This window comes from Balaenoptera musculus, chromosome 6, assembly GCF_009873245.2.
Source record: "Balaenoptera musculus isolate JJ_BM4_2016_0621 chromosome 6, mBalMus1.pri.v3, whole genome shotgun sequence".
Lineage (NCBI taxonomy): Eukaryota > Metazoa > Chordata > Mammalia > Artiodactyla > Balaenopteridae > Balaenoptera > Balaenoptera musculus.
This window is the reverse complement of record NC_045790.1, coordinates 71,089,924-71,112,413: the sequence shown is the minus strand read 5'-3', so window position 1 is coordinate 71,112,413 and position 22,490 is coordinate 71,089,924. Positions and strand designations below refer to the sequence as shown.

Below are 22,490 nucleotides of genomic sequence, written 5' to 3'. Positions count from 1 at the left end.
TTGTTCCTTTATTTCTTTTTTTTTTCTATTTTTTTAACATCTTTATTGGAGTATAATTGCTTTACAATCGTGTGTTAGTTTCTGCTTTATAACAAAGTGAATCAGCTATACATATACATATATACCCATATCTCTTCCCTCTTGTGTCTCCCTCCCTCCCACCCTCCCTATCCCACCCCTCTAGGTGGTCACAAAGCACCGAGCTGATCTCCCTGTGCTATGTGGCTATGGATAAAGAAGATGTGGCACATATATTGAATGGAATATTACTCAGCTATAAAAAGAAATGAAATTGAGTTATTTGTAGTGAGGTGGATGGACCTAGAGTCTGTCATACAGAGTGAAGTAAGTCAGAAAGAGAAAAACAAATACCGTATGCTAACACATATGTATGGAATTTATAGGGTTTTGAATCATTGTGTTTAACTTTGTAGAGACAGGACATTAAATTCTGTTTCTCAGAGACAAATATATTTGCTTCCTAACTGCAGTGGTATTTTCAGTTTGTCCATGGACAGAATTCTGTAGTTGCTTTTAGAGAAAGCTTTCTATCTTTATCATTCCAAATAATTTACTCTATATCATTCTCTAGGGGGAAAAAACCCTTTTAGTATATGAAAAAAATAAATCATGGTAAGTTTTGATTCAGAAAAAACTTCTTTCCCCCCAAGAAATGTCACATGCTTCTCCATTTGCTCACCCCCTGTCCTTTGCATTCCTGTAGATTCGGAACAGCTCTTTGTGACAGAGATAGAGAGGTGAATCCAAAATTTATGTCTACTGCTGTAGGTTAAGATTTTTGTTTTGGCTGGAGTAGACCTACTTTCTGACTTACTTTAGTAGAATAGTTTTGCATTTATTCATTTAAAATTTATAGGGAGAAAAAATTAAGAACGAGGAACTCTTCTGACATGGAGACAAAAATGTAGTGTCTCTTTTTAAACCTTTTTCCAAACCTAAACCTTGCTTTAGATGTCTATACACTTCAGGTGAAATACACATTGTGGTAGGTTGACTGCGTTAATAACCCTGATGCTTCTTGCCTATTTGCCTGCTCTACCCCACGTAAATTTGCAGTGCCCTTTCATTTTGTGCAGGCATCCTGCTCCATCCCCTTGACTCAGGGTCATGTGATCTGCTCTGGACCAATGGGATATTGACATATGTGACACAAACAGAGGCTTAAAAAGTGCTTGTGTGATTGAGTGCCTCACCATGAAAAGGACATGCCTACACTAGTTTGCGGAAGGATAAGATATGTGAAACAGAGCAGAACCATCTCAGGCAAGGCCAACTACAATCAGGAGAGCTGTAGAACTGACCTGTAGCTGACAGCAGATATGGAAATGAGCCCAGTCAGGACCCTATACTGAACAATTTTAGGTTCAGAATTCTGCTGTTAACCATAAGACCTCACAATCAAAGCTAACAGTGTCAAATAAGCATGCTGCCAAGCTCTTTGCCCTGGTAAACACCCGAAAACCCACTCAATGGTGAATAGTTATGCCTCTTCCAAAAAAATTGACTTATCAAGTCACTGAGCAATTTAAATATTTTCAAAGAAAAATCTTAAAGCTCCACAACATTTTGGAATTATCAGGCTTTATCCTAAATCAAGGACTTTGCTGACAATGACTATAATACTATTTTAGAATAAATTTTCCATTCATTTCAGAAACACTGATGAGCCAGTGTTTCAGTTTTATGCCCCTTCCAGTAATAAAAGTGGTGACATACTTGGAAAAAAATTATAGTACTTGGCAAAATAAACTTACTGAACTTTCCTGATATAAAAATAATTTCTTGTCACTATTTGTAAATACATTTATTGTATTCATGGGCCTATGTTTTTAATTTAATTTAATTTATTTATTATACAGCAGGTTCTTATTACTTATCTATTTTATACATATTAGTGTATATATGTCAATCCCAATCTCCCAATTATTCCCCCCCCAACCCCGCTTTCCCCCCTTGGTGTCCATACGTTTGTTCTCTACATCTGTGTCTCTATTTCTACCTTGCAAACCAGTTCAGCTGTACCATTTTTCTAGATTCCACATATACGCATTAATATATGATATTTGTTTTTCTCTTTCTGACTTACTTCACTCTGTATGACAGTCTCTAGGTCCATCCACGTCTCTACAAATGACTTCATGGGCCTATTTTAACAAAGGCTATATTACTATTATATTTTCAAGTATTTGCATTCTTCTTACCACTACCCATTAATCAGAATGGCACACATTTTAAGTGTTTGACCCTCTCAAACTTGAATTATTCTGTTAATGAGATTCACTTGAGTATGGAGACAGCCTCTTGTTAAACTGCTGGCTCTCAAAGAAACCAGCACAATTTGTATACATTGCAAGTGCTTTATAAATATTCAGTGATGATAGTATTTGCTCATGATATGCTCTTAACCCTCATTTTGATTCCACACTAGCAAAGAACCATTTTACGCAAAAGTATTGGAAATCTTTTCATATCTATTTGAATTGTGGGATTCTAAATGGAATGGAAGTTTTTGGAGTAACTATAAAACAAAGATGATGTTTCTTCAAAGATTTCTGCTTCCTACCACATGACTACTAGACACATGTTTTTGGTATCAAGAGGAACCCCGTTGTAGAACTATCATCTATGACTTTCCATAGTCCTTTTGGAAATTATTTTATCTTACTATCTTTGGCTGTGAAATTCTTTATGTTTATATCTCACTACTTATCAAGGAAACTAGTCTTAATTTAACTTTAAAATTTCAAGGCTATGCCTTTTTATAGTGCTTTAAGATTTGTTGAAAAAAATCTGATTCAGTCTACCCAACCCTATTCATAATTTTAAAATATTCTCTCTCTTCCCCTTCACTTCTTTTCCAACAGAGCTTCCTGTGATTATGGAATGTTCCCTGCACTTTCCAATATGGTAGCCACAAGGCACATGTGGTTTTGAGCACTTGAAATATAGCTAGTGTGACTGAAGAACTAAATTTTAAATTTTATTTAATTGTAATAAATCTAAACTTAAATTTAAATAGCAACACGTGGATAACATATTGGACAATGCCATTCTGGATAACAAGAAGCTAAATCTGTGACACCTGCCCATGTAGGGCAGCTTCCATTTTTTCATAGAGGCATGTCACTTAGGAGGACACATACTTCATTATTGCAAGGTGAGTATAATGTTTTTTCTTTGGGGTGCAATATCTTCCTATTGATGCCAAAATGTTTCTGTTTTTTTTTTTTTTTTTATTTCTAATACAACTGACACTGAAGATTCCGGCAACTAACATTTGTGAAGGGTCCAGTTAAAAAAAGAAATAAATACAATGGTGGAGAAGATTCAGTGCACATATGCATGCCATCACTTCACACACATGTATACATGCAATACCTTCACCTTTTTATACACATAAACACATGTGTATGTATTCCAAGTGGATTTGACTTTTGATTCTTTGCCAATGCTAAATTCGAACAAATTTGTTACTGCTGAGTTTGTTGTCTACTCATATATCTCCCATGACTAATACGCCACTATAGAAGCTGAAATTCAGGAGAGAATGAAAGTCCAGTGGAGTCAACAGTTATATCAAGCCATCTACTAGCAGTCATATTGTTTTAGTGACCAGGTATGGTGAAGTAAATATTCTTGGAGCCAGGCATGACTGACAGAAAACAAATGCAAATATTAAAATGAAGATGCTACTCTATGTCTGAGGGAAGCTGGGTGGTGTGTATATAGAAGTTAGGTGTGAGGGCATCTTACCTTGGCTACTGGTACTACAGCTAAAGTACTTTGAAAATATCTGCTTCATCAGTAGAAGGTAGGTATAATAAATTAGTGGCAGGACACATACTACCTCTCATTCTTGAGCCCTTACTAGACATAGCTAATTACCCAAAACCTCAGGGCTTCATAATCCTTTGATACCACATACTAGGCATTACTTATCAATAGGAGATAAAACCTGTTTAGCTTCCCAGGTATTAGTGTGACTTATTTAGTTTAAAGTACCCTATATATTCAAGGCTTATAACAAACTTCCTCTATATAAACAATAAAGAAGAATTTGTTTTCCCTTAGAGAGAATAATTTTTTTTCTTCTGCTGAAGCCTCTTCTCCTCATTCCCAGCCGCTATTATCACTCCTGAGCATTTCTCCTCACCATTAATTTGACACAAGCCATGCTTAGGAGGCATTTTGAAAGATGTCCCTGGAAGCCTCAAGACTGTCTCTGGACCTAAAATTAAGATGGATCATTATTCTTAATCCTCAGCATCCTTAGATACTATCTTGCTTTTTCTTGCACAGAAGTTTATGCTGTAGTAAATTTCTTCCCCCTTGAGAAGAGACTGCAGCTCTATCCATAAATGATCCCCACGCCCCAACCCCCGCCCCGACAATATACTTCTTTTATGTCATGAGATTCAGACAACCTCTTAGATTTTGTGGGCTGACATCACTGAATCTGCCTTGGACCATATGCCCATCCCTTGCTCATGATTCTGTTCACCAGCACAGACCCACATGATCTCTCTTTCCAAATAGATACTTCCTTTTATTGTAGGAAGAAGCAACAAAGGCAAATACTCAATGGCTTAGTCTCTCTGTAGAATTATTAATGGAACTTTTCAGATAGTGTCAATTATTATGCTGCCTCCATATTACAGAAATGAAGTGCAAAATTATCAACTCAAATTCCCACAGAATTTCACTAAAGAAATTCTGAAAACCATTTAACCTCCACCCTCCACTTTCTTCACTTTAGTTATGTGCAAGTACACAGGGCTATAAATTTACCCTAAGAGTAAATGTATGTGATTAGCAAATCTAGAAAAACAAACAAACAAAATCAGCTGATACATAGAAAAGTTTTGGAAACCTACATCTTGTAGCTTTAGAAGCTACCTATAAACTGGAAGGCTCAACGTCAGATTCTTTTTATTTTGGGGGTTAAATATATCTCATTGGTATACTTTTGTGCAAGACAAGTTTATGTGGGTTGGAAATTAGAGAAATGGTAAACAAAGATTCAAGATGCAACTATCTGGAGAATGCAAGCTAAGATGTAAGTAGTGTATATGTTTAGATACCATCTATGCAGAGCTAAATTTATCCAAATGACTAAAAGGCCCGCATTTAATTCAATAACTCATAAAATCCCTTTATACCAAGAGATAGTGCATGCCAATTATCTATATTTCTTTAAAATCTAGAAGTATTTCTTTTTTTTTTTTTTTTTCTTTTTTGGTCCACACTGCCTTGAACTTCATTACAGGGAGTGTGACCAGAGACACAGAATCCACAGTGATTCACATAAAGAGAATAAGTATCAAGGGCTTTGTCTGTGTCTCAGGCTCTAGGTAAAGAGAATTCATGATTCATTCAACAAACACTTAGGTGCCTGCTTTTAACCAGACCCTGAGGATTACAGCGGGAACAAGACAGAAATGGCCCCAGGACAGGGCTGCTCATAATCCAGTACAGGAGTGCTACGGCCAACGCCAGTGGGGAAAGAATTCGTTTAGATGAAAACTTAAAAATGGACACAAAGCTAGATGAAATTCTTTGTGTGAGTTTACTTGTCCTCTTTCATTAATCTAAGAAGTTCAGTTGGGGTGCCAAGCCATCCATTTGGATTGGGCGTGAAGGTGGAGTGCACACTTGAGTCTATTCTGAAAAGGACACCATCTATAGAATCCTTCTAAGACATGGAGCTCTGCTACAGCCTTTTCGATCTTCATCATGCCTCTCAACAGTCCACATCCATTAATGGAGCTTCTGGGCTTCCTACAGAAGCAAGGTCTGTTCCTTAGCATCTCCACGTACCAAGCAACCTGTGCACCAGTCAGACTTACCCAGTGACCAAGTGGTCCAGGTCTGCCTGGGACTTTCCAGTTTTAGCTCAGAAAATCTCACATCCCAGGAAGTCCCTCATTCACAGGCAAACTTGGACAAGTGGTCACCTTTAGATCTAGGACTATGTGGCTTTCACCCAACCTAGTTAGCACAGGTTGCTCCATGAGCTACAGAAAAGTCTTTCCTTTCTTCCTATGTTATAGGCAATACTATATATTTATTTGCTCTTACTTTTCCTCTTAATACACTGCCAGCATGTGGTTTTCTTTTCTTCTTATCCCTTTGTCTAGAATTCTTCCAGCAGCTTAAACAGACTCCAGCAAAGCATCCATTTGATGCATCCATAAGATTCAAGCCATTTCTGTTTAATCATGTCACTGCCCTAGAGTGACATATACCTGTTAGCCAGTATATTATTTATACTTTCTAGCTCTGAAATTGTTTTTAATGGAAAATTCTTTTTCAGTTATCCAGCCTTGTAATTAAATAATTTTGAATGAAAAAAAAAGCATACATTTGAAAGCTTTTTTTTTCTTTTACATCTTTATTGGAGTATAATTGCTTTATAATGTTGTGTTAGTTTCTGCTGTATAACAAAGTGAATCAGCTATACGTATACATATATCCCCAGATCCCCTCCCTCTTGCGCCTCCCTCCCACCCTCCCTATCCCACCCCTCTAGGTGGTCACAAAGCACCGAGCTGATCTCTGTGTGCTATGCGGCTGCTTCCCACTAGCTCTCTATTTTGAAAGCCTTTAAGTAAGAAATAAGAAGGCGATGCCTTACCATCTCTCGACATTCCTAGGGCAAGACACTTCTGCAGTCGGCAGTGTTGGCAACGGTTTCTGTTGGTTCTGTCAATTAAACAGTTTCTCTGCCTCGGGCAGGAGTAAGAGGCATTGTTCTGCTGGCTCCTTCTAAAGAATCCCTAGAGGGAGAAAGAGAATGGGAGGGAGATAAATTTATAAGAAGCGACCATTAACAGAGATGATGGCTACATTTTCTACAGTGAACGTCGTTAACTGAGTTCACTTTTTAAAATTCTTTGGCTACCTCTCCTTGGACTGCTTACAGATGTTTCTGCTGGGGAAAATTTGGACTCTCTGCAGAGATATGAAGGTATCATTCATTCATTCATTCAATCAATGTGTACTAAAGACATCTGTGCTGTTCTATGCAAAGTAGAATAGAGTTCCTGCCCACAGAGAGCAGTGGGAAGGGACTGGCAGAGGAGAGTGTCACCTATGACAAAACTTCATGGGGACAATAACACAGGCGTATGTCACAAGTGCTGTGGGAGTGAGGAACTCTGGGTACTGAGTAGTGTGGGTTCAATATGCGCCACTATCTTCCTAGTTTCTAAGATGCATTTTTATCCATTTGGAAATTTTTGTATTTGGCCAGAATGTATCTGGAAGGTTGTTTTTCTAACCAGTGATGTACCTTAGAGTCAACCACATCTTTGAATAAAGGAAATATGGTATAAAAACTGCTCAGTAAAAAACAGACAATAAGTAAAAGCTGAATGAATGCTCTCTGCTTGGCCTCAGGCTGTAGCGATCTAGGAGGTCTTCATGCAAGTACGTTTAGGTCCTTCTGGTACAAAATGAACTGCCTTGGACCATACATCACCCGTATAAATAAACCCACAGCTGAGTCTATTATTTTTTTAATTCTTTGGATACCACCCACCTTAGTTATCTTACCAAAAATCCCACTGGGGTAAATAAACATTTTCTCCAGAGATATGAAAGTATCCTTCACCCATTCATTCACCTATTTAATTAGTTTCCCTCATCACTCCTTGTCCTTGAATTACAATACAGCGAAAGTGCAAAGTGCTACAAACAAAGCAGTGATCTACAAATAGATTTACCAAGAGAAATTTTAGGAAAAGATATCCTGTACTATCATCTCTCGGAAGGAGGAAGCCTAGAAAAGGTCCAGGATGGTCACGCAATGCCCATCTCGCTGAGAGGCCTGGAAGAGACCACCTGACTTCTGTCAAACAGTTTCCTCAACTATCAGTGGGAGGGTAGTGCAGGGCTGGGAGTAGGGTGAGACTGGTGAGGCAATCACCTTGGTCACACGTTTAAGGGTTGCCAAAAGATGTGGTACTCAGGATAAACATTTTAACACTGATTTTACATGTTAAAAATCAACATTAATGCAAACTCCCCAAAAGTTTACATAAAAACAGAATTAAAATTATCAATTTTCCTTTTGCCTCAGGCTTCCATATGGCTTGGCAAGGCACTGTAACAGAGAGCTTGGCCAACCTTATGAAAAGCCTCAGAAAAGGAAGAGTGGCCAAGTACCTCCTTAGAGAGGAGTGCCAATTGGTTTTGTGGTTGTCATCCTCAAGCCATTCAACAACAAGAGCTAGTTTTGCCCCCACAGATCCATGCGTATTATTTATTTAATGAACCAGTGGCGGCAAAATAAGATATCCAATTGGCCAGTTCGCATGAACTCATGGAGCCCTTAAACAAGAGATCACATCTAAGCCCCCAGGGGTTGAAATTATGTACTTCATATACCGTGAAAGCTGTCAGAAGGCATAACCTCAGCTCATCGGTCTTGATTGAAGACGACTTGGAATTTACATTTTACAAAAGAATTGTGTGGTTTTTACCTGTGGATAACTCTTAAGTGCCACTTAGCAAAGGAGTTGACAGAAAAGACTTCTTGAAGTCATAGCTACAGCCCTAATTTAAGGCCAATTTGACATTAATTGTGAGGCATTTCTTGCTTATCTGTTGCTCATTACTGCAAATGAGGTTTCTGGCATGAAAAAGAGATTTCGCTTTAAATTTTTATTGGATGAAAAGGAATTTGAATAAGTGCACAAGCGGAAATGATGTTATTTAAAATGGGTTGTTTATGTTGATCCGAAAACAGTATTATGAAAATTCAGAGGTTGATACTAAATGTACTGACATTGATATCTTATTCTGAGCAGAATTTCTTGAGTTTGCTATTTGGAGAAAAATGTAGCATATTTACAAAAGTGGGTTTTTCCATGAAATAAAAAAAAAGTGGTGTGGTGTACAGTGTCATTTTGACTAAAACCTCAGAATATGCTTCAAAATAACAGCATAAGTTCTTTGATCCTGGATTCCTTCTTTAAATAGAAAAGATGACAGGAGGCTAAATACTCGTTCTTGGCTATTGACCTGTGGGAATATATTTGTTCAGTAGTTAAATCTTTTTGGAAATCACTGCTTAAGATGTTTAGTTCCTTAACATGACCATAGCCTCATATTTTGAAATCAGACATTTTCTAAATACAGCTTTATACAATGAAACACAAAACATTTCTACTTTGACACTGAGCTACAAAACATTTTTTCATGGGTACTGTGTAAACTAGACCAGAGCTCTTAAAACTGCATAATAAACTAACACGGTGGAAGTGATTTCACTGGAGAGGGGTCTGATTCCAAAATTATTAGTATTTAGGGGAATTCCCTGATGGTCCAGTTGTTAAGACTCTTGTGTTTCCACTGCAGGGGGCATGGGTTCAATCCCTGGTTGGGGGAATAAGATACTGCACGCCACGTGGCATGGCCAAAAAAATAAAAAATAAGTTAAAAAAATGAAAACAAAATTATTAGTGTTTATGAAGAAAACTGTTTGTCTATCTGCCCAGAGGAAGTAATAACTTATCCTAGGAGGGTAAAAAATTGCTGATTCGTAATTTTGCTTTATCGTTTCTTGGGATAAGTTGAAAAAATTGCATTAAGGTGAATAACGTGCAATTCTTAATTATAGGTCTGCAGAAGAACAGAATACAAGGCACATCTCATGATGTTCAAAGATGGATTATTGTTAATCACCTCTAAAGCCAGTCAGTATGTTGATGGGTTAGGACATTCATGCTATTCTGCCCCCTCTGCATCCCTCCCCTACTTTATTCTCATTTAGTCCTTTTTCTTTTCTTCCCTCCAGTTTCAATTCCAGGAATCATAATTTTTGAGACTATTATGAAGACACTGCCAATTTTTCACATAGCATGACTATTTGAGTTACAGTACGTTTTGTTTCATTTATATCTGAATGTCTTATAAGATTAAAGTTGGTTCTTAGAATTTTTGATTGTGCCGCATCTCCTTCAGTTTACTGACCTTAAATTAATGATTCACTTTGCTTGCATCTTTGATCAAAAATATAATTGCTTTTGCCAATAACTTTGCCTGTCTATCACTTTCCCCTCCTGGACTATGGCTGCATTTCATTTGTTCTGGTTACGTACTGCCCTTTAAAATTGCAGAACTGTTTTCATTTCCCCCTTGACATTTAGTCTCTCACCCTTTCTTTCCTTCTAAGGATTAAATTTAAACATTTACTCTTAAGTTTCAAATTTCTCTTATTTCAGATTAAGTCTATGTTAACTGCTATTCCTCCAGCTTTGTGTTTTAAAAATCAACTTGCTCATAGGAATTAGTTTGTCTTTGGAAGAATTGGTTGGATTTGTTGTGGAGGAGAACACTAGACTGAGAATGAAAAACAAACAAAGAAACATGTTTTTGGCCACGTTCTCTCACTAACTAGATTAGTGACATTGGCCATATGACATAATCTTGTTTAGACCTCAGGATCTCATTGATGAAGTTGGGGCAGATGATTTTTAACTGATCAGAGATTATCTGCTCCACTTTTAACATTCCATGCTTCCAGTTTTCTTTTATTTTTCTGGAACATGAGAATAAAGGATGGTCACATGCATATTGCAACTGCTATCTCGACAGCTTTCTCAAGCAGATAAATAATTACAGGGCCATTAGCTTATAATCTTTATTTTAACGTTTCATATTGATATAAATGTGCTGGAGTTTACTGGACATAAAACTGTTAAAACAGCAAATCAGTATTTATATCTCTGTCAATGTGAATAATTGAAGCTTTTAAATATTAATCCATTTTTAAGCACCAGCTGATGAGTTAGACAATGACAAAAATGTAAAAGGCCGAAGAACAGAAAATCAACCCACCCACCCACCAAGCAAGAATTCCTGAGTGTCAGCAGCAGGCACAAGAATCCTTTAGCAGGCCTTTCAAAAGGTGTCACCTCTTGCACTGTGAAGTACACAGATGCCTGAGGCAAACGCGGATGCTGTTGGCAGTACTGAGTTAAAGTCCCATACCTTGCAGCCTTCACACGTGATGACTCCGTAGTGGATCCCAGAGGATTTATCGCCACAAATTTTGCATGGTATCACTTCAATTTGTGCTGAAAGGGGAAAACAGACATTTTTGAGCTTACGGAGTTGTTTTCTTTTCGCCCTCCTATCTCCCTTCCCACCTCTCCCCGCCATGGCTCAGTGTTTGAAGACACTAGGATGGGGGTGGGGCTGTGAGATCACCCACTTCTATTTGAACGGCCCCCAGCTGCTTCTTCTAAGTAAAAGGCATCCATTTACCATTGTTTGTTTTGTTTTCCTCAAACTAAAAAATATAACCAGGGACCAGAAGTTTTCTAAACTTTTGCTTTCGCTGTTTTCTCCTTTTTTTGAACTTGACCTTCATGCAGTGTGACTTAAAAATCCCTTGAACCTGTGGCTTTGGTTTTCTTATTTTGCACTTCAAATATTAAGTCACTGAGAATGATCACATTGCCTTATTTCAATATTATTTTACATAAGTAAATAAGGGAAACTGGAAGGGGTGGAGGTGACTTTATACATTAAGTGGTTGAATGATTACTTGTGAAAATGCCAGTGAAGAATCAGTTCAATATTTATTAAGCATCTGTATATCCACTAAAATAATAAAGGTTGTTGACACAAGATAAGATATACTAATGACGCTAATAATTTAATCAATAAAACAAAATGAATACATGGAGATATCAGGGGAAAAAATGATAAAGCATATGGGTACTATTACTTCAATAGGAACTGAAATAATTTCATTGGAGATGAAGACATTTTGATTTTGAAGACTGTGTAGGAAGTACAAGGCAAAAGGCATTTCTGCAAGCAGAATGGAATGAAGGAGGCCCCAAATGACTGTGGCTTGTGATCACTGAGACAAGCAACTTGGTTCTAATGGAAACTTGGGCCATATGGTTGGATGGAGGGAATGATGTCAGATTATCAAGCTCTTGGGAGTTAGGCAGAGGAATTTTCACCTGACATCACTGGCCATAAGGAATCAAAGAAGTGAATGAAGAAATGATGAAAGTGATGGTTTGGGTACTTTAGAAAGGTGAGTTTGGCAGGTTAACCAGAAACAAATGGAAGACTAACTAAAAGGCTATTCCTAACCTGGGTGTTAGGAGCTGAAGGCGTGAATTACATCGGCGGCAGGATAAATGGAGAGGAAGAAGCAAATAGAAAGACAGCTCAATGGAAGAGGTGAGAAGATAAAAGAAAGAAAGGATACAGAGGTGGAAACTGATGAAGAATCAAAGGTGACTTCTAGCTTCCTAGCCTTGGGTGTAAGATTAAATAGTAGGTTTGACATACATGGTTGGTTGGTAAGGTAATTCCTTTGTGGAATATGGTGGGGCATGGAATTTCCATTTTGCATGTGTGCAATTTGGTGTCATGTCTTGTAGACACCCGTGTATAGAACCTCTTGGAAAGATGATTTTAAGCCACCAGCTTTGAGGTTATGGATGAATCCATGATATAAACTTTATTTAGAATGTAGTAATTCCTACGTCACTGATAGTATTCTCAGTGTTGTTAAAATTATACACAGTAGGAAGATCTGCTATTCCTGCTCCCAATTTAAAATAATTATGCAAAATAAGCTTCAAAATGCTTTATACATCAATCTGCCACTTGGATGCTTTTCTACAGTTTCTCACCCTTGAATATACAAAACAAATAAATGCAAGACATAACCCTCTTTTTCTTATTGTTTTCATTAAAAAATAATACTTAGCTTTCGGGGAGCACATTAAAATTTTTAAATTAAATATTTCGCAGTAAGTTCAAATCATCTTTATAAGCAAAAAATTCAGTTATGTCCCTATTTTTCATATGAGAAAACTGAGGATCCAGGTGGTTAATGACGCCCTTGAGGTGACTCGGGAAATGATGACGGGAAATTAGCTGATTTTCCTGAGATTTCACTCAGTAACCCTTTCTCTGCTTCTCACAAAGATAAAATACAAATACAATTTTGAATTCCTATATTATTCCAATAGCACCAGTTAAAGAGATAATGATAAAAATATCAGGAGAAGAGACAAATTCAACTAAAATACTTATTAGACTAAGTGTTTCTATTTGCTTCTGATTTTATATATGAACTAGGATTTGTTTTCAGAATTTTGGGATATGAAAAAAATGAGATTTGATGTCACTCTATTCTGTTCTGTCCCCCTGGATTCTAGTCCCTAATCTGTTAATGATTGGGCCCATGACCAAGAAAACAATCTCTGATCTTGTTTCCTGGTTTGTAAAGCTTAGCTGACAAACTTCATAGAGGTGTGAGGATTAAATGAGATATTTTATGTGGAAGTACCCTGCAAATAGTAAAGAGCTACAAAATATCAATCTTCATCATCACCATCAAAAACATCGTTATTTCTGATGTTTCTGGACAAAAAATATGACAAGCCACATTATTATTCCTTTATTAAAAAAAATCTAATCATTAAAAAACCCAAACAAATGACACTATAAGTTATCTGTACCAGGTTTTATCTTTTATCTTTTTTTTTTTCTCCAGTGTAACCTTTCCAACTGTGGATTTTTTACAATGATTACAAAACTGACTAAAAATCCCAGGTATCCATTGTACAGTTGTTAGGTTTATATGATATTAAGTCAGAGGTGCTCTTTGCATAAATTACTCCCCAGGGAGTAACTTACATATGGGGAGAATCTGCTTCAATAAGTTCTTAATTATAAAATGATCTAAGTCTAAAGGAAATGAAAATAGAGGTAATTTGCCCCCTGGGGTGTGAGAAGATGTTTTGGAAAGCCACAAAGGTTATCTTACACAACTTCGGAAATACAAATGGGATAAGGAATGATTCGATAGAGCATCTGCATATTTATACATACTTATAATTCTAGCTCAACATGTAATCCTGAAGAACCATAAACATTTTAACAGTATTTTTAAAGAGAAAGAAGTCACTTAAAAGTGTATATGTGTAAGCCTGTTGTGTGGTTATCAGTTTGGAAAATCTATGACCATTTTTACCTACTATGGCAGAATAGATCATCTGAGATTTATTATAGGTGAAGATAAATTTAAATAATTTAAAGTACGAATACTTTTCCTTTTCTCTCATTTAAAATAAACTGCTTCTGAGCTACAGATTCACAGTTCACACTATGTATTTTATAAAGCACATCTTCAAGGCAGGGTATTTCAGACACTAATTACGACAACACATCACACTATTGCTCCAATGTTTGCCATTTCTAAATGTCTTGCCATTACACCAGTAATCATTTCCTGTGCGATTGTCTTTCGGTGACTGCACATCTAGTGACAAGCTATTTATCGTGGTTTCAAACTGAACATCTAGGGAGGATTTGGTGGCTTGGACCTCACCAGCTGTGACAATGAAGGTGATAGAGGCTGAGGAGGGAGTTCAACTTCCATACTTTTGCTGGACTCATAGATTAATTCAACAATAGCCTCTGTGAGACAAATTTAGATGGGCTGCAATGCCCTGAGAGATGGCTTGAGATGTGCTCATCAGGTTTTCAATTTCTTATATTGTCCTTTCACTTACATTTTTCTATTGGTAAGCCTTTGTGGAGACTGTAGTTAATTTTTATTTACCAATTAAATTTTTTTGTTTATAAAAGCAACCATATATCGTTTCTTTGGAAATGATATTCTTATAGCATCAAAGAGTGTCAGGGAACATTTAAAATAATTTGATGTTTTACTTCATATTAGAATAATTCATGAAGTACAACTAACTTAATATCCCCTGATTTGGCAGGCAGGTCCTATTCAACGATTGCAGAGTAGCAATCCAAATTTGTCTCCCTCTTTGAAGATGGCAGTTCTCACCCTGGAGTACTCCTGAAGGCCCTTCCTTGCTGAGGGGCCCTTAACACAGCATCACACAAAGCCACCACGCTGTTCATTCTCCCTGCTTCTCAAAATATACATATCTTTAGTTCTACTCCTTCAGAAGCCCCAGCTGTGACACCAGGTATCAAGGTTAAATAAACTAATCCGGGCTAATGAGTTAACTAGAAAATGAATCACTTTGATTCATCAAAATACCTGAACTGTTAAAAGCATCCGTAAGGAATGGTAGTAATAATGGACCTTTTACGTACTTTCTGGTTGGAGGAAACATTTTTTACTGTGTGAGCTCCTATGGCTCTCCTTTCCTACCATTCCAACTCTTATACCTCAACCCGGCCATTTTTATATTCTGGCCATTTTAAATCCATTGAGGACAGAGTCCAGGTCATACTTCTTTTAAAATATTTTCTATGGAGCCTGAAAGAGAATTCTTATAACTCCTTAAAGCAATAGTCCTAATTTTTTTTTCTTTCAGTACAACCAAAAGATTTGACACTCCCTTTTATGAAAGAGGCTTTAAGTAATACTGATTTTCCATATTTGGGGTGAGGAGAAGAAATCAAAATCTCAAGACTGGAGTGGAAAAAGGCCCCCTGGTGATTCTGATATGATAAAAGGCTCCCATTGAGAATTAAATGAATCAAATTATTAACAAGGAATTCTCCATAGCACGTAAGCCACCTGCAAAGGAAATAAGATCCTGGGATAAGGCCAGAATCTGAAAATACTAAGGAGTGACCAGTAGTTCTCTCTATATTTCCTGGCTTTTGTTTGGGGGCTATACTTGCAGCATCTTTTGTTTTCTTAAGGGAAATATGAAGCATCTACTCATAACCAGGATAACTCCCATTTCTGGACACTGGGTTTGCCTGTCAGTTCCTCCTTCCCAGAATTTTACAGTTATGCTAAAAGTGGGCAGTGCAGGAAGAACTCTTAATGTCTGAGTGAAGCACAATTTGCAGATGTAAAAATTTCCAATACAGATGACTATTTTGGTTAAAAATCTTTTTGCAGATGGTCTCAGTAGCCCAAGTTGTATCTCCTACTTAGATTGTATCTCATGTATCATTTGTGGCAAATCCGAATTAAAATCCCTGTTTGTACTCTTTTCCTCTCTCATTGGCAGATTAAGTATCTACCTCTATTAGGTACAAAACTCTGTGATATCACAGAGCAACAGCCCCAAAAGATGAAGCAGGTATTCCTGAAATCTGGTTCCACTGTAACTTTGATTTATCAGAAAATAGCCCCAAGATTGGGGTGGGATGAAAGTGTGGAAAAATGAGACCCTCAGGAAAAAAGTAAAAGTCTTTGAGCCTTTGCCCTTATACCATGTTATGTGGTAATTTGAAAAGATTCCAGATATTGGATAAGGTTTGTGTTCTCGTTTATCTCATCAGGGCACACAGTATCTTAATCCCAGCGTCCTGCTTAAATACCAAATATAGTGCATGAAATTCAGTGCACTCTAATTCCTACTGGAATGCCCTCACATCTATCAGTATTTGGGGTCACTCTTTCTTCTCAAGCTCTTCTCTGTAGCATTCTGGGTGGTGGTCTGTGTGAGCTTTCTGTTCTATTCAGCTGATAGACAGCTTCTGAATGATCTAAAGTTACCATTTATTTTTATATCACTATAATTCCCTACACTGTATATCATTGGAAGCTACAGTAAGAAAAAAATTACTATCATATGATAATGGCAAAAAATGATTTTTTCCAAAGGCATAAATTATAGGATTATCATGAAGGGAGTTGATTTATCTTTTGCATATTAGCATTTACCCCTAAAGAGTTGCTTGCTTACTCTGACTCCCCAGAAGAGTGAAACAACAGAGAATGAGAACAACAAAGACCAACAGAGAACAATGACAGAAATTAGTATTATCATTAATAGCATCATTGATAATAAGTTAAATATCCCCCTTGGAAGCAAAGCAAATCACTTTTATAAGTCGTCGTGGTTTTAAACTCATAATTTTTGAATTAATTCCCATTAAGTACATCTTGTCCTGTCAAAGTGTTAATTATAATGAGATAATGTGTGTGTAGGACCTGACATCATTCAGGTTGAAAGCAGTTAATGTCTCCCATGACCACTCGCAGTGTGGTCTGTAGACCAGTTGCATCGGCAGGACCTGTGAGCATGTTAGAAATGCAGACTATCAAGACTTGCCCAAGCCAACTGCATCAGAATTTGCTTTGTAACAAGCTCCCAGGGCAGTATTCAAATTTGATAAGAAATGTTCTATGATGTCCAGGTAATTACAGTTTTAGCTGCTATGAGAATTGATGGAATTTTTAATTTCACTGGCATTACGGGAAATTAAAAACTTTACAGGATTCTGGAAAAGCAGATTCTGCTATTGTCTTTCAGGCATTTCTCTTTTGTTCAAAAGGCAGTAAGACGATTGAAGGGTTAGTTACAAAAAATTCTGGTCATTAATTGCCAAGGCAGAAGAAAGAGTATTCCCAGAAAGAGAAGCCAGAGTATTCCCAGAAACGTCTTGCGTTACTGTAATGAACATCCAGTGTACCGGTTTCCTTTGCAGATTTAACGGTTGTCAGCTGTGCCTACATCTTCTTCATGTTACAACACTGCATGGTAGCGTGTCCTCCCTCTTCTGTGGACTCCCTCTTGGGGTTCTGGTTGCTAGCTCACTCTCTGGATCCTCAGTGTGAAAAAGCCTCTCTTGAGAAGATTAAAAAAACAGTTTTTCTATTTTAAAAATGGAATTGCACCAAGTTTACTTCTTTTGTTAAATGTAAGAAGGTCAAACAGTGTTTGAAACAGAAATGAACTCATTTCAGCTAGCCATGGTAATTCTGGAAATGGAACATTTGGAATGCCGCCCCATCTCACGGAAGCAGATTAGTTAACACAGAGTTCTACAGTCGTGATGGATACTCATCTCATTCCTCTCCTCTATCATGGTGCTGTCTTGAGACCTGCTACGCAAAGTGTGGTCCCTGCCCAGCAGCACTGGCATTGCTTGGGTGCTTGATAGAAATGTGGGCACTTAGGTCCTACCCTAGACCAACATAAGCAGAATCTGCACTGTAAGAGAACCTCTGCGATGCATATGCAGAGTAAAATTTGAGAAGCTCTGGAAGAGAGAAAGGAAAGACCTTCTACAATTTAACTCTCAGGGTACCTGCCCTCAAGCTCCAACTCACTGTGAAGAGAACTTTATATAAGAAAAAAAGACAGGCATCCTCTCTGATAGCTAATTCTTCCAGTTATAAAAAGAAGAAAACAGCAGTCGTTGTGCTGCAGTGAAAAAACTTGTCTCTCTTTAGTTCCTCAATTTGTTTCTGAACCCCTTTCTCTAGTCTCCATTTAGCTGAAAACTTCAATAGGAAATTCAAGTTTATGCAGCACCACCTTCACTGGAGGAGGGCAGGGATGGAGAAACTCCACGCACCAGGTCACACAGATGATTCAGAGTGACCAGGCAGAGTTAATTCTCTGGAGAAAAATTCAAAAGAGCAAAAAAGCCTCTTTTCAGAAGGTGAAAAAATACAGCTTTTCTATGTTAAAAATCTAATTGCATTAAGAGAATGAAGAGACAAGTCACAGACTGAGAGAAAATATTGTAAAACACGTATCTGATAAAGGACTTGTATGTAAAATATTCAAAGAGCTCTTAAACTTCAAAAACTGGGCAAAAGATCAAAACTGACACCTCACCAAAGAAGATATACGGACAGCAAATAAGCATATGAAAAGATGCTCAATGTCATATTATATTAGGGAATCACAAATTAAAACAACACACTTGTTAGAATGACTGGAATCTAAAAAAAACTGACAATACCAAATGCTGGCGAGGATGCAGAACAAAGGGAATTCGTTGCTGGTGGGAATGCAAAATAGTACAGCCCCTTTGGAAGACAGTTTAGCAGTTTCTTACACAGCCACATGGTGTTACCATATGACTCGGCAATTGTGTTGCTACGTATTTACCAAGTGAGTTGAAAACTTATGTCTACACAAAAACCTGCAAATGGATGTTTATGCCAAGTTTATTCATAATCACCCCAAACTGGAAACAAACAAGACATCCTTCAATAAGTGAGTGGATAAACCCACTATGGCACATCCAGACAATGGGATATTATTCAGTGCTGAAAAGAAATGGGCTATCAAGCCATGACAAGATATGGAGGAACCTTATATGTATGTTGCTAAGTGAAAGAAGACAGTCTGAACAGTCTACATACGGTACGATTCCAACTACATCACAGTCTGGAAACGGCAAAACTCTGGAGTCAGTAAAAAAAAAAAAAAAACAGTGGTCGTCCCAGGTTTGGGGGATAAATAGGTGAAACACAGAGAATTGTTAGGGTAGTGAAACTGTGCCGTACGATACTGTAATGATGGATACATGTCTATGCATTTGTCGAAACTCATAGAAATCCACAGAGCAGTACCACACAAAGAGTGAGCCTTAATGTAAACTACGGACTATAGTAAATAATAATGTGTCAGTATTGGTTCACTAATTAATTGGTTCATTAATATATCACACTAATGCAAGCTATTAATAATAGAGGAAATTGTATGTGAGAGGGTGGGTGGATATATGGAACTCTGCTCAATTATTCTGTAAATCTAACACTGTACTAAAAATTCTATTAACTATTAGAAATAATTGAATCACTCAAAGTGCTTCTTTTGATGGAGGTAGTGAAAATCCTCTGAGACAGCCCCAGCAAAGGAAATTGAGCAAACATTTGTTTGTTTTAGGCCACAGATATATGCAAAACCAAGTTTCTATCTCCAAAGTGAATAAAATGATTGTACAACCCCACACAGGTCTACATAACCTCGACACAGGGCAGACTGAGACAAATGCTAAAATAAACCTGGAAGAAGAAGTACATTGATTTCAACTAGGGAAAGCTGGCAAGCTTTGACGGATAAGGTGGCTTTTGAGCTGGGTCTTAGAAAGTAAACAGGCTAGTTAATGGGGTTAAATGAAAAATAAATAGTAGCAGAATTCTTTTAGAGTTATCAAACAATCATGCTTTTATCTGTAGTCACATATGTCATATTGAACCATATGAATTTGCCATCCTTTTGTGCAAGGAGATAGTCAACGTTGGCGATTTCATGTGGTTCAACCCAGTTTCACTGTTCACTGTGCTCTAAGATGTGGTTCCTATATTACATTCTTTTCAAGAATACTTGAAAAGGCCAATTAACAGGGACATGGTTGAGAAATATAAAAATAAAGCCACTAAATTATATATTTGAAGGTAAACAATTCAAAGGTTGAAACAGGAAGACTAATTAACACTCCCCCAACCCCCATACACACCGAGAAAACCCTAAGCAACTGAAGTGTGGGGTGGAAAGGACACAGTACTATTTCTCACTCTTTCCATTGATAGACATGGTGGAGACCATTCCTGAAGTTCTCAGAACTTTTTCAGAGAACTTGAAAATAAGAAAAAAAAAAGTCTCTTCCTGCTTGGCGGTAAAGAAAGACCAAATCTCTTGAAGTGTGTTAAAAAAGAGACAAACCAAGACTACAGGGGCAAAGATGAGGACATAGTCTAAAATACAGTGATCAGAATCCAATTTCAATGCCTTCGTTCTTGAAAAGAGAAACCTTGTGAAATAAACGTGGCATCTCATCTTTGCATGAGATACTTGGGTGGATTCTTGTCCCCCATGAGGACGACGTCCATATAAGATCAGAATGTTGGCACCATATTAACATTTTTCTTCCTAATGTAATAAGAGCTTGATTTAACTGGCTCATAATGTCCTACAGTCTGCTTGGATGGTCAAAAACTGAACAGTATTATAATTTAACCCTCTTACATATTTACAAACACTTCTGTTTTTTTTTAAACATGCCCTTAGCCATGGATGCAGCAAATAATTACATAAACAAACTTTAGAATATAGGTAAGATATTTACACCAGTTTTGCGTGTGTCAGAGAGAGAGAGAGAGAGAGAATGAAATGGAAAAAGAACAATCACTACCATTAGCCCCAAAGACTTCCTTTGCCATCAGAGGGTTGATGTAGGGAAAAACTCATTTGAATGGGCACTCCAACATGACATGAGGGATCTTTCACTTATGGGAGAACACCTGGATACCAGCGATCATTCTATAAGAACTCAGATTTTAGGAACTCATTTTTTGGATTAACTGCAAGAGATTTGATTTTGTTTTTAACATAGACAATGCTACAATAGAAAAATATATAGTAAGTTTCTGCATTGAGAATTACATTTTTATATCATTTATGTTCTAGCAAACTTGCAACTCAGTCTCCACTGTTTCTGAATTGAATTTTGAAAAGAAATTATAGAATTGAAAAGACAATCTTAATTTTTATTTCATCTCTAGAGACAAGAACAAGTTCAGAGGTCACGTTTGGGTTTAGTTCATCCTTATATAGACAGCCTTTTTCAAAAAAGGAGATACTTAGAATTTAAACGAATGTATTCTCACCTGTATGCAGCACCAGAAATTATTTTAGGGGTAAAATGGTAACTTGGGATGTCACTCCAGTAAGCCCTTTCTTATAATTTCACCCTATTCCAAACATCACAAAGACCCTATATCAAGGTAGGCAAAGGCTTAGCCACCCAACAAATATAGAATTATGAGTGCCTAGCTCCCTTGAAGACTAAAGTGCCTTTCTGCTGATACTGCACACTTTCCCTAAAGAGATTACCAGCATAATCCTAAATATTATAGGACCCAAGCTATCTTATTTTTGAGCTCATCAGATCCATCATGCTGCACGTAATCCCTAACAGCTTTATTCAGTGTTTACGTAAGCTGGTGAGGGAGTTCTGTGAACAACGATGACCAAGTACTAAGAACAGATACCCTGATTTTCAAATTTCATTTTCACAAGTTTCGTTTCAACTGTTTTTCTACAAGCAGCAAATTCATAATCATTGCTTGATAGTTTATAACAACATTTGCATGGAGATGTTTACGGCTGCTCCATTCGTTAGTTGTGTTTCTTATACATTAATTTCTACCAAAGGCATTTTGATGCTACCAGGTGGTCTAAATTGGTAGGAAAAAGTGGAGTTTTTTTGAGTATTTTCTTTAGAGGCTTGAATTACTTCAAAGCAGCAGAAATATTTATTTTGGGGGAAATAATAGAGGAAAAAGACTGGTGAAAACCAGTTGCTAAGCACAGCACTAAAATTTCTACTGTAGTAACTTGAAAAAAAGCTGCAGCTTTAATCTGGAATATTCCTTTTAATTCCACTAAAATTTAAGAGGAAAGTAAAATATCTGGTTCTCTTTAAAATGTAAAGGCACATTTGTTCATACAGTTCATTTAAAAAATGAGGTGTGTGTGTGTGTGTGTGTGTGTGTATGCGCGCACACACGTATAAGCTCCTAAAATTAAACTGTGTTCTATGTAATTTTACAATAGAAGACAAATTCATGTTTTGTTTTGTTTTTTTAACACCAAATCAAGGGAGAAAGGAACATTTAAGTTTACCTGTCAGCCTCTGCTAATTGTAATTCAGACCCAAAGAGGATTAAGTACATAGACATTAATACGTCCAGTGTTATTAATTTCTAAACAACAATAGCAACAATATCCTGAGTA

At 37.1% G+C, this 22,490-nt stretch overlaps 1 protein-coding gene across 1 annotated transcript in view; it reads right to left on the bottom strand.

Annotated features, from left to right (window-relative positions):
- Positions 1 to 22,490, bottom strand: part of RORB (RAR related orphan receptor B) — a 179,421-nt gene that overhangs the window by 38,419 nt on the left and 118,512 nt on the right. Inside the window, exons 2-3 of the mRNA XM_036856610.1 lie at positions 11,017 to 11,102; positions 6,656 to 6,797 (exon numbers count right to left, since the gene is read on the bottom strand). Of these exons, the coding sequence (XP_036712505.1) occupies positions 6,656 to 6,797; positions 11,017 to 11,102 (228 nt within the window). The remainder of the gene's footprint in view (positions 1 to 6,655; positions 6,798 to 11,016; positions 11,103 to 22,490) is intronic.